The sequence below is a fragment of the Balaenoptera musculus genome, chromosome 3, assembly GCF_009873245.2.
Source record: "Balaenoptera musculus isolate JJ_BM4_2016_0621 chromosome 3, mBalMus1.pri.v3, whole genome shotgun sequence".
Classification (NCBI taxonomy): domain Eukaryota; kingdom Metazoa; phylum Chordata; class Mammalia; order Artiodactyla; family Balaenopteridae; genus Balaenoptera; species Balaenoptera musculus.
Genome location: NC_045787.1, coordinates 25,584,903 through 25,598,253, shown reverse-complemented (window position 1 = coordinate 25,598,253; position 13,351 = coordinate 25,584,903). Strand labels below are relative to the sequence as shown.

General features: G+C 34.8%; 1 protein-coding gene across 2 annotated transcripts in view; it reads left to right on the top strand.

Annotated features, from left to right (window-relative positions):
• ZFR (zinc finger RNA binding protein) overlaps window positions 1-11,131 on the top strand; it is a 77,425-nt gene extending 66,294 nt beyond the window's left edge. For both annotated transcript variants that reach the window (XM_036845905.1, XM_036845904.1), the window contains 3 exons: window positions 6,481-6,592; window positions 6,711-6,808; window positions 9,513-11,131. In XM_036845905.1, the coding sequence (XP_036701800.1) occupies window positions 6,481-6,592; window positions 6,711-6,808; window positions 9,513-9,692 (390 nt within the window). In that variant the 3' untranslated portion in view covers window positions 9,693-11,131. The remainder of the gene's footprint in view (window positions 1-6,480; window positions 6,593-6,710; window positions 6,809-9,512) is intronic.
• Window positions 11,132-13,351: the final 2,220 nt, after the last annotated feature.

Below are 13,351 nucleotides of genomic sequence, written 5' to 3'. Positions count from 1 at the left end.
TCTAGTAGTTTTCTAGTGGCATCTTTAGGATTTTCTATGTATAGTATCATTGTCATCGGCAAACTGTGACAGTTTTACTTCTTCTTTTCCAGTTTGTATTCCTTTTATTTCTTTTCTTCTCTGATTGCTGTGGCTAGGACTTCCAATACTATATTGAATAAGAGTGGCGAGAGTGGACATCCTTGTCTTGTTCCTGATCTTAGAGGAAATGCTTTAAGCTTTTCACCCTTGAGAACGATGTTTGCTGTGGGTTTGTAGTATATGGCCTTTATTATGTTGAGGTAGGTTCCCTCTTTGCCCACTTTCTGGAGGGTTTTTATCATAAATGGGTGTTGAATTTTGTCAAAAGCTTTTTCTGCATCTGTTGAGATGATCATATGGTTTTTATTCCTTAATTTGTTAATATGGTGTATCACATTGATTGTTTTGCCTATATTGAAGATTCCTTGCATCCCTGGGATAAATCCCACTTGATCATGGTGTATGATCCTTTTAATGTGTTGCTGGATTCTGTTTGCTAGTATTTTGTTGAGGATTTTCACGTCTATGTTCATCAGTGATTTTGGTCTATAATTTTCTTTTTTTGTGATCTCTTTGTCTTCTTTTGATATCAGGGTGGTGGTGGCCTCGTAGAATGAGTTTGGGGAGTGTTCCTCCCTCTAATTTTTTGGAAGAGCTTGAGAAGGATAGGTGTTAACTCTTCTCTAAATGTTTGATAGAATTCACCTGTGAAGCCATCTGGTCCTGGACTTTTGTTTGTTGGAAGATTTTTAATTACAGTTTCAATTTCATTACCTGTGATTGGCCTGTTTATGTTTTCTAATTCTTCCTGGTTCAGTCTTGGAAGGTTGTACTTTTCCAAGGCTTTGTCCATGTCTTTCAGGTTGTCCATTTTATTGGCATATAATTGCTTGTAGTAGTGTCTTAACGATCTTTTGTATTTCTGTGGTAGATGTCAGTTGTGATCTCTCCTTTTTCATTTCTAATTTTATTGATTTGAGTCCTCTCCCTTTTTTTCTTGATGAGTCTGGCTAAAGGTTTATCAATTTTGTTTATCTTCTCAAAGAACCAGCTTTTAGTTTTATTGATCTTTGATATTGTTTTCTTTGTTTCTGTTTCATTTAGTTCTGCTCTGATCTTTTTGATTTCTTTCCTTCTACTAATTCTGGGTTTTCTTTGTTCTTCTTTTTCTACTTGCTTTAGGTTTAAGGTTAGATTGTTTGAGATTTTTCTTGTTTCTTGAGGTGAGCTTGAATTGCTGTATACTTCCCTCTCAGAACTGCTTTTGCTGCATCCCATAGGTTTTGGATCATCGTGTTTTCATTGTCATTTGTCTCTAGGTACTTTTTGACTTCCTCTTTGATTTCTTCAATGATCTCTTTGTCATTTAGCAGCGCACTGTTTAGCCTCCATGTATTTGTGTTTTTTACTGTTTTTTTCTTGTAATTGATTTCTACTCTCATAGCGCTGTAGTTGGAAAAGATGCTTGATACTATTTCAGTTTTCTTAAATTTTCCAAGGTTTGATTTTTGACCCAAAATGTGATCTATTCTGGAGAATGTTCCGTGTGCACTTGAGAAGAAAGTGTATTCTTCCACTTTCGGGTGGAATGTCCTAAAAATATCAATTAAGTCTATCTGGTCTATTGTGTCATTTAAAGCTTCTGTTTCCTTATTTATTTTCTGTCTGGATGATCTGTCTATTGGTATAAGTGGGGTGTTAAAGTCCCCCACTATTACTGTGTTAACTGTCGATTTCTCCTTTTATGGCTGTTAACATTTGCCTTACGTATTGAGGTGCTCCTATGTTGGGTGCATAAATATTTATAATTGCTACGTTTTCTTCTTGGTTTGATCCCTTGATCGTTATGTAGTGTCCTTCCTTATCTCTTGTAACATTCTTTATTTTAAAGTCTATTTTATCTGATATGAGTATTGCTACTCCAGCTTTCTTGTGATTTCCACTTGCATGGAATATCTTTTTCCATCCTCTCACTTTCAGTCTGTATGTGTCCCCAGGTCTGACATGGGTCTTTTGTAGACAGCATATGTATGGGTCTTGTTTTTGTATCCATTCAGCCACTCTGTGTCTTTTGGTTGGAGCATTTAATCCATTTACATTGAAGGTGACTATCAATATGTATGTTCCTATTACCATTTTCTTAATTGATTTGGGTTTGTTTTTGTGGGTCTTTTTCTCCTCTTGTGTTCCCTGCTTAGAGAAGTTCCTTTAGCATTTGTTGTAAAGCTGGTTTGGTGGTGCTGAATTCTTATAGCTTTTGCTTGCGTGTAAAGCATTTGATTTCTCCATCAAATCTGAATGAGATCCTTGCTGGGTAGAGTAATCTTGGTTGTAGGTTCTTCCCTTTCATCCTTTAAATATGTCCTGCCACTCCCTTCTGGCTTGCAGAGTTTCTGCTAAAAGATCAGCTGTTGACCTTATAGAGATTCCCTAGTATGTTATTTGTTGCTTTTCCCTAGCTGCTTTTAATATTTTTTCTTTGTATTTAATTTTTGATAGTTTGATTAATGTGTCTAGTCATGTTTCTCTTTGGGCTTATCCTGTATGGGACTCTCTGTGCTTCCTGGACTTGTGGCTATTTCCTTTCCCATGTTAGGGAAGTTTTCGACTATAATCTCTTCAAATATTTTCTCAGACCTTTTCTTTTTCTCTTCTTCTTTGGGACCCCTATAATTCAAATGTTGGTGTGTTTAATGTTGTCCCAGAGGTCTCTGAGACTGTCCTCAATTCCTTTCATTCTTTTCTCTTTATTCTGCTCCCTCACAGTTATTTCCACCATTTTATCTTCCAGCTCACTTATCCGTTCTTCTGCCTCAGTTATTCTGCTATTAATTCCTTTTAGAGTATTTTTAATTTCATTTATTGTGTTTTTCATCACTGTTTGTTTGCTCTTTAGCTCTTCTAGATCCTTGTTAAATGTTTCTTGTATTTTCTCCATTCTGTTTCTGAGATTTTGGATCATCTTTACTATCATTACTCTGAATTCTTTTTCAGATAGGTTGCCTATTTCGTCTTTATTTATTTGGTCTTGTAGGTTCTTACCTTGCTCCTTCGTCTGTAACATATCTTTTTGTCATTTCATTTTTTGTTTTTGTTTTTGTTTTTGATGGGTTGGGCTGTATTCCTGTCTTACTGGTAGTTTGGCGTGAGGCATCCAGCATTGGAGTTTGCAGGCCGTTGGATAGAGCGGGATCTTCCTGCTGAGAAGAGGACCTCCGGGAGGCCTCACTCGGATTAATATTCCGTGGGGTCTGAGGTTCTCTGTTAGTCCAGCGGTTTGGACTCAGAGGTCCCACCGCAGGAGCCCGGGCCTGACCTCCAGCCTGGGAACCAAGATCCCACAAGCCATGTAGCGTGCCAAAAAAAAAAAAAGGAGCAAGACAATAACAAAGAATAAAAAACAAAATAAAATCAGAAAGATAAAAAAACATATTAGGAAAAATAGAAATATAATTGAAACAACCAGTCACTGGGGGTTCCTCCCGTCCCCTTAGGTGTCTGTGGTCCCTCACCGGTACCTGTTAGGTGCCCTAGTTTTCTGTCCTTTTACTTTTGAATGCGTACATTTCAGAGTATATAAACCTCTTGTGTTCTACTTTTGTTGCTTTCTTAACTGTAGACCTCTGCTTGGAGAACAACCATGTTCCATAGAAAATTAACATTTTTTAATTGCTTCCTTCAGAGCAAATGATCTCAGAAGGCAGATAGTTGACTTAGTTTTATTGTGTGATTAGATATATGGACTTTCTGTGTTCCATAAATAATTCATTTCTTTCTTGGTTTTTAGTTAGTTTCTACCTTAATATATAAGTATAAATTACAAATTCCCACTTCTAAGGTCAGTCAGTAAGCAGATTTTGAAAAAGCTTTGAATTACTTGTAACATTTTATATCTTGACATAGCTATATTATAGCTGATTATTTAATACTTATTTTTCTCTTAACATTCTCTAGAAATATTATAAATTTGAGGTATTTTGGGAAAGTTGCATATTTTAGGACATCAATTTTGTATTTTATTAACTTGTTAATTATAAACCTTGATTTCTTTTATTAGCAGGATTATTTTCATATTTCTTTCCAAAAGTATTGTGTTTCATAAACATTTATTGAGTGTTTTCATTTATTTATTTACTTACTTACTTACTTCGTTGCCGTGTGCGGGCTCTCCCTAGTTGCAGCTAGTGGGGGCTACTCTTCGTTGTGGTGCGCAGGCTTCTCATTGTGGTGGCTTCGCTTGTTGCGGAGCACAGACTCTAGGCATGCGGGCTTTGGTAGCTGTGGCACGTGGGCTCAGTAGTTGTGGCTTGCGGGCTCTAGAGCACAGACTCAGTAGTTGTGGCGCACGGGCTTAGTTGCTCCGTGGCATGTGGGATCTTCCCAGACCAGGGCTCGAACCCATGTCCGCTGCATTGGCAGGCGGATTCTTAACCACTGCGCCACCAGGGAAGTCCTATTGAGTATTTTCTACATACTGGCCACTTAGACTAGGCAGAGGGGTTCAAAATAAATGACATCTGGGGGACTTCCCTGGTGGTCCAGTGGTAAATAATCTACCTTCCAATGCAGGGGACGCAGGTTTGACCCCTGGTTGGGCAAGTAAGATCCCACATGTCACGGGGCACCTAAGCCCAGCACCACAACTACTGAGCTCGTGCACCTCAACGAGAGAGCCCGTGTGCTGCAAACTACAGAGCCCACGCACTCTGGAGCCGCCTGCCCTGGAGCCTGTGCTCCACAACTAGAGGAAAACCCGCACGCCACAACGAAGAGCCCGCACCCAGATGAAAGATCCCATATGCCTCAACGAAGACCCCGCGTGCCGCAACTAAGACCTGACGAAGCCAAAAAAATAAATAAAATTTTTAAAAATCCAAAATAAATGACACTTGACAATCGTTTAATCTTCAAAGATTTCAGTCTTTTGGACATCTTGAAATAATACTTGACTTGTCTGGAAAGGAAAGGTGTTTATTCTACATTCATAGAGTCGTCTAGATAAGTGAAGCTGATTTCTTAAAATAGTAAAATTTTAAAATGAAAATCCTTAAAAATTGTCTTGAACATCTTACTGCATTCTTCAGTTGAATAAACTGAACCATCTTAATTTTTTTGTTGTAATTTACATTTATCACTATTAACATTCATTATTCTCAGATGTTTTTAACTTCATGCTTCCAGCTATCATTTTTTATAGCCCTTAATGTGCACTATCTCTTTAAATTCACATCTCTCATACAATTTATTCCTAATTTGTTTGGGACTGAAGCCTCCAAATGTCCAGCCTTTTAAGAATTATTCTTACTTAAAAGATCTGAGTAATGGCCTTGGGGTGAATAGGTGGATGTAGTTTTTACCTCTGATTAAATTTATGAGTTTTTTAAGTATACAGCTAAAAATGGATTCTCCCTAAGGTATTTTCAGTTTCAGTATCATTTTAAGGATTTCATTCTAGTTGCAATCTATTTAGTTTCTTTGAAGTGTTATTGGTGGTTTTATTTATAATTTAAGTAAAAGCTACAATTTGGACAAACCTTAAACATTATGCTAAGTGAAAGAAACCAGATACAAAAAGTCACATACTATATGGTTCCATTTGTATGAAGTATCTAGAAGAGGCAAATCTATAGAAATAGAAAGTGGTTTAGTTGTTGCCAGGGGATGGAAGAAAGGGAGGATGGAGAATGACTGCTAATAGGTATGGAGTTTTTTGGGGGGGTGATGAAAATGTTCTGGAATTAGAGAGTGGTTGTGGTTGAACAACTTTGTAAATGTACTAAAAACCACCGAGTTGTACGTTATATCTCAATTTTTAAACTCTAAATGGAAACAAATTTTTCTAATAACAGACCCTTCAAAACACTTTCTGGATCTAAATCTGTACTTTTTCTTTTATTCATTGGTTTATATTTTGAGTCTCTCAAGTGTAGTTTACAGTGAAAGCATAAGTTGTGTTTTCCTTAAGGATAATAGAAGTACAGTTGTATGTTAAATGAAAATTAGATAATTGTTCGTAAAGAAAACAAGTTTCCTTTACTTAGTAGAATACTGTCGTGCTCTAACTACTTAGTATCATCAGTATGTAGGTATTAAAGAACATATGTATGTGAGTCCTAAATATCTAAAGAATTTTAAGGACTGTCATATTTTAATAGGAAAGGATAACAATAACTAAAAATAACAAAAAACCATATTAATCTATTTTTCATTAAGCATAAATTATAAAATATTTTTAAGATGTCAGTCTTATTAATTTTGTTTTCATTACTTATTTAATTTTGATTATTTTTATGTTATATGTAATTTTTTTCTAATTTTGTGACTTGGTCTATGTAACTTTTTCAGTCTTCAAAATTTTTAATGACAGTTTTGCAGGTAGTTTGTCATTCTGGTGTTTGAAAATGAATAATTCCTTTGGGCTGTAAGCTGTTAAGCACATTGTTACATTTCTGTTTTTAGGCTATGGAGTTACTGGTAGAGAAAGCAATCAGTAGTGCTTCTAGTCCTCAGAGTCCTGGAGATGCGCTGAGAAGAGTTTTTGAGTGCATTTCTTCTGGGATTATTCTTAAAGGTAAGTTTTACTTCATTTTTAATGTTTGTTTTTGTGTTTGATGGTTGAATGAGAACTCTTCTTTATTTTACAAATGGATGATGGTAATGCTTTTTTCTCCCTACGGTGATTGCTGTAGGTAGTCCTGGACTTCTGGATCCTTGTGAGAAGGATCCCTTTGATACCTTGGCAACAATGACTGACCAGCAGCGTGAAGACATCACATCCAGTGCACAGGTACCAGTGTCTTCCTAATCCCAAAGCTTTGTTCTATCACTGCCCTTAAAGTTTTGGGTTTTTAAATTGTCCTTTAGAAAAAATCACTGTAAGTAGACCCTTAGAGAGGATATAATTTAAACTAGATTTCATTAATATATACTCTTCAATTTTATTATTTTAACTATGTGCGTGTCTCATTAAGTATATTATATAAATATAAAAATACAGCAGTATTTTCAGTGTCACTAAATCTGGGTATTACGTTGTATATCAAGATCAGTAGAGAAGCTATTTATGTCCTCTGGATGTACAGAAGTGATATGTCGTATGGTTTATGGAAATTTTTGTTACGTTTTAGCCTTTCCTGCCACTGAAAAAGCCAGCTAATGTAGTAACTAAAAGTGTGGGCCCTGAAGTCAAGACTCCCTGAGTTTGAATAGCAGCTCTGCCAGCTCATCTGTAAGGCCTAAGAGCAGTATCTATCTCAAATAGGATTGTTGGGAAGATTAAATAAGTTAATATTTCAATCAGTCTAAAACTGCTATAGCTTTCTTTTTTTGAGTCCGGAAGTGTACTAAGAGGAGAATTAGGTTAATCAGCCCCCTCAAAAAAGGAATTAAGTAAACCTTGTCTTCCTTGATATTGTTTAAAAATTCCAAGATGACTTTTTATGGGAATAATTTCAGTATCCTCAAATTTCGTTTGCTGCTAAATAATTTACAATGACACAGTAGAAATCTCTCCTTGTTAGAATTTAGGAATGTATATCAATCACATGTAGAACAAGAGCTTACAGAGTGTGCACTCCATCCTCAGATGCTATTTTAGTTTTCCTTACTGGAGTACTCTTCTATTTAGAAACTCCTAGTATTAGAAAAAGCTGATGATCAGTAGCAATATGTCTGTGGTAGAAGTGTATTACTACTATTCATTATTATACACCAGATATCTTTGGATATTTTCTTTTAATACAGAAGAAAACATTATTCTGTTTATCTTTGGGAAGGACCTTTTATAAGTATCTCTAAATAAAGAATTAGTATTCTGTTATGATAAATATTTCTAGTTTCACTTCAGAAAATTAACAGCCTTATAACTTAGATGAGATAGAGAAGTACCCAGTACTGCCAAAGATCCAGAACTGCAGGCTTACACAGAATGCTGTATCAAGTTCCGACCAAGATGATTTGGGGACTTTTCAAGGTTTGAAAAGCCAATCAATGTATGAGGAGAGTTCTAAGGAACTAGAATCATCTAATCTGGAAAAAAGTTTTAGAACTGTAAATTCTCACTTGGATGATTGTAGTCAATAACTGTATCTCAGCTGAAGAAAATAAACAGGGATTAAAAATAGTCTAAATAGCAGCCACTGTGGAAAACAGTTTGGCACTTCCTCAATAAGTTAAACATAGAGTTACCATATGACCCAGCAGTTTGACTCCTAAGTATATTCAAAGAACTGCAAATGTATGTTCATTAAAAAGTTATACACAAAAAATAATAAAAAATAAAAAAGTCTAAAAAAAAGAAATTTATGCACAAATATTCATAGAAGCATTGTGCATAATTGCCAAAAAGTGGAAACATCCCAAGTGTATATCAATTGATAGATAGGTAGATAAACAAATATAGTATATTTATACAGTGGAAAATTACTCAGCCATTAAAAGGAATGAAGTGCTGACACATAATACAATGTAGATGAATCTGAAAACCTTAATGTAAGTAAAAGAAGCCAGCCACAAAAAGTCATGTTGTATGATTTCATTTATATGAAATGTCCATAGTAGACAAATCTATCAAGATAGAAAAGTAGATTAGTGGTTGTGAGGGCCTCAGGGTAGAGGAATTGAGGAATGACTGCTATTGGGCCATGGGGTTTTTTTACGGGTGAGAGGTGGTGATGAAAATGTTCTGGAATTAGAGAGTGGTTATGGTTGAAAAACTTTGTAAGTATACTAAAAAAAAACCACTGAATTGTACACTTTAAGAGGGCAAATTTTATATGTGAATTATATCTCAAGAAATAGTCTAAACAGTTACATTGAAGGTTTAACTACATAGTGAAAATTGCCATTTAATCAAATGACTGTAAAATTTCCTTATATTAGTTTAAAGGGTATATATCCCCCAGAAAACTGGGGAATTATGTCTCAAATAGCTTGTGACATATAAGGTCTTGTGACATTGATGCCTAACATACTCCTATGTATACATAGCCACATAGTGAAAAATCTTTTTTTTAGTTCATGAAGTAACAAGTTGTAGAAGTATAATCCTCATTTTGTAAACCTGGGGAGAGGTGTGTGTGTGTGTGTGTGCACACGTGTACCCCATGCCTGAGCCTGTGTACATGGGCATCCACAGGAAAAGTGGGAAGATGAGTGAATATGAACCAAAGAGATGTTCATTCAATAAGTGAGACACTTTTTCTTTTGCTGTATATTGTTTTAGGATTTTTTTAATGAACATTATACTAATTTTTTTTAAGAATTATTTTTTTAACTTATGCTTTAAAAAACAAAACAGCATGCACACATTAAAGCCTGAAAATAAAAACATCAGAACATATGGAGTATTTCATTTGTGAAACTTAATACCGTTCAAGATGTGTCTTTCATTAAACATGCTTTTTTATATTGTCATTTGGGGCTATAAACCTAATAAGAATTAATACTGCTTTTTTAAATTAACTAAATTCTGACTCTTTCTTTTGTTGTAGTTTGCATTGAGACTCCTTGCATTCCGCCAGATACACAAAGTTCTGGGCATGGATCCACTACCCCAAATGAGCCAACGTTTTAACATCCACAACAACAGGAAACGAAGAAGGGATAGTGATGGAGTTGATGGATTTGAAGCTGAGGGGAAAAAAGACAAAAAGGATTATGATAACTTTTAAAAAGTTTCTGTAAAATCTGCAGTGTTAAAAGACAACAGGTGCCCATTTGTTGGCTGTTTTTCATTCATAATGATGTCTACTTTGAAAAAATTATCAAGAATTTAAAGAATTTCATGGAAGAACCAAGTTTTTCTATGATATTAAAATCTTTTAATGTACAGTGTTAGGTATTATATGAATGGAAAGACACCCCCCAAAAATTGTGCTCCAACTAGGGGAAAAACAATTGTTCTGATTTTTTTTCCCATTATTTTTGGTTTTATTTACTGGTTGCCCTAGCTCCCCCTATATTTGTGTCTTTTATTAACTAGTCCTATTAAATCTTTACTATATTTAATGCAGTATTTGTGCTCAGTTGCTATGTGTATTTTGATATTTTTATTTAGAGGTTTTGTTTGCTGTTTGATACTAGTTGTTACTTTGTGTTACAGATATCCTTTACCCCCTCTTAATATTTTACAGCAGTACGTTTTTTTGTAACGTGAGACTGCAGAATTTCTTCCTTTTGCTATTCTTTATGTGATGGATTACAACACAAAAAAGTTATCCTGCCATTTAAGTGCTCAGAACTGAATGTTTCTGCAGATCTTGTGGCATTTGTCTCTCTAGTGTGATATATAAAGGTATAATTAAGACAGATTTCTGTTAATCTAATCAAGTTTGCTGTTAGTTGTGCATTAGCAGTATAAAAGCTAATATATACTATATGGTCTTGCGACAGTTTTAAAGCCTCTGCATAATTGATAATAAAAATGCATGACATTTTTGTTTTTAATACTTTTAAAATTATAATTTTAGGTTTGACACGTAGATCTTTGTACAGTTGACTTTTTGACATAGCAAGGCCAAAAATAACTTTCTGAATATTTTTTTCTTCTGCATAAGTGGAAAGGGCATTTTTCATATATAAGTGGGCTAACCAATATTTTCAAAAGGAACTGTATCATTGTGCAACTAACAACAGTAACTAGCCCTTGATTATGAAGACAGTTCCTTATTGGTGTGTGTGAGATTACTCTAACGACTATTACAGTATAATAATAGTTGAATGATCCCTCCCCCCTGTCCCCACACCCCATCACCCAGATAATTTACAGTTCTATTAACAGTGAGGTTGATAGAGTATTGCTGATTAAAAAAAATTAAGGTTATCTAAGGGAAAAAAAACAGAAAATTATTTGGTGTGGCCATCTTACCTGCTTATGTGTCCTACAAAAAGCTAAATATTCTAGCAGTGGTGTAATGAAAAGTTACATCTTACTGTTGATATATGTATGCTCTGGTACACAAATGTCATTTTGTTGTCACAGCACTACAGTGAAATACACAAATAAAAACTTAAATTCATATAATGACTTAAATGTATTATATGTTAGAATTGACATAAATACTTCTGCTTTGAAATGACGTATGCTTCAGTAAAACCATATTCAAATTTATTGGCTACTTACATCTTGTTATTTCTGACAAATGATGCTTCCTGGGCACATAATTTCCAGAAAATTCAATGGTAATTCAATACCATATTGGTTCAGTTTCTTTCTTGGGTCAGAATCTTCCCCCAAGCTCTTAGAGGACCAGGAGACTGTAGGAGACAGCCGCTGGGGAAACAGAACAGGAGACTCTGGTTCTTCTCCCAGATGTGTCACATACTATCTTTGTAACTCGAGCAAGCATCTTTTCTTTTTTTTTTTTTAATCTTTCCGGGTCTCATTTTAGTCACCCAGTAAAAAATTTGGAATTTTGTTTCTCACAGTTCTCTTACTTAAGAAAAGAACTGACATTTATCACTCACTAATGACAGACACCATGCTAGCTAGGTCTTACACACGTTTTCCTGTTTAAAACTATCATAACAAACTAAGAATAAGTGAAGGTGCTGTATTTCTTATTTTTTAGGTGAGAAAACTAAAGCCCAGAGTGGCTAATTAAAGTTAATACATCAATTTAGTGACAGAGTTGAAATTGAAAGTCAGGTATCAAAGTTTATGCTCAGCACTTTCCCAGCCTGCTCCCTTCATCTTGCAATTAATTATGTTCTAAAAATGTTCTCAGCCTAAGTTCCAAATTTTTGCATTTAGTTTCAGGTGTCTTCATCCAGATATACAAGTGGTGCCACTTAAATTTTTTTACAAAGATAATTATTTCAGTATTATTTATTTTTGGCACGGCTTAATGGTTTTCACAGTTGTAGCTAGATCCACATTAACCATCTTATATGAAATAAAGTTGACTTGAGTATTTGTTAGTATCTCTTCTTCTGCTTTGACAGTTTTTAAAGAAAATTATAAACTTTCTAGTCAAAAGAAGCATTGGTTATCATGCTAACGCATTCTTGAACCAGTTGTTTCGGCAACTAATTTACTTATCAGTTTTCTCTGCACCTCAAACTAGCTCTTCTTGTTATTATAGTGCATGCTTATGTTTCAGTAATGATAACCCAGATAAAACAAATTGATTCCTCTCAACCATCCCCCAATTACATGATGCATTACAAATTAGATTTTTGTCTTCACCACTATTGTTTCTTCTATTTCTTTAAATAAGCTAGTATTAAAAATGAAAACTTCATGTCTATCCAAAATGATTGTTCCCTTTCTTGTCCAATATCTGTCCTCAAGATTGAGGAGTATCAATGAAAAGGGTGGAGTGAAACTGAGTGAGGCCCTGTAGGGCTTTTGTACTGAATTTGGCAGAGCTAACTTAAAAATTTTTTCCCAATAAAGGGCAAATTTTATAGTGTCATAGATAATATTCATAGCAGTGATCTCAAATTTGTTCATGAGAGTCATGTGGGGAACATTCTAAAAATTAAGATTCCTAAGCCTTAATTCCAGAAATTCTGACTAAGGAGGGCCAGAATAAGCCTGAGAATGTGCATTCTAAGATGACTTTCTCTTAGTTGTTTGTTTGAACGGATTGTTCATAACATGTTACAAAAGTCAAAAATTGTAAAGGGGTTTATGGCATAAAATACCTTCTGCCTCCCCTTGTTTTCCCATTACATGGTTCCCCTTTCCAGAGGTAGTGTTATCCATTTGTATATCCTTCCACACATGGTCTGTGCACATGTCAACATAAACCTGTGCTCCCCTTTGTCTTTGTACAAATGGCTGGATACTGCGTACATTGTTCTGAACCTTGCGTTTTCTCATTTAATGTATCTTGGAGTCTTGGAGGTTGTTCTGTATCAGTACACATAGGGAAACTGCATTTTTAACAAGCACTGTAGGATCATCCCAGATCAATTTTTTTCTTTAATTATAGGTGGTTCTGATGCAAGTTGTACATGGATCATGCTTTAATAAACATGCTTTACAGTTCAGAATTAAATTATATTTTAAGTTTAGTATTAAAGGTATTTTATGATCAGCTATACAATATGGCAATAAGTTTATTGCAGTATTTAGCAAATCATAATATCCCTATTCCCTAAGCAATTTTATTGATTAGTTGTCTAGGTAATTTTAGTAAGCTATAGTCTAGGTAATTTTAGTCCTCCCTTGTCTTTTTTTTTTCATACTAATCTTTATTTATTCACACATTTGATAAAAATGTCACAGGCAGGAGTGAAATCATTACAATGACATAAGTACAGACCAACCCCAAGTGCAGAGTCAAATGGCCAAAAAGCACATGAGCAGCGCACAGCTCTGTAA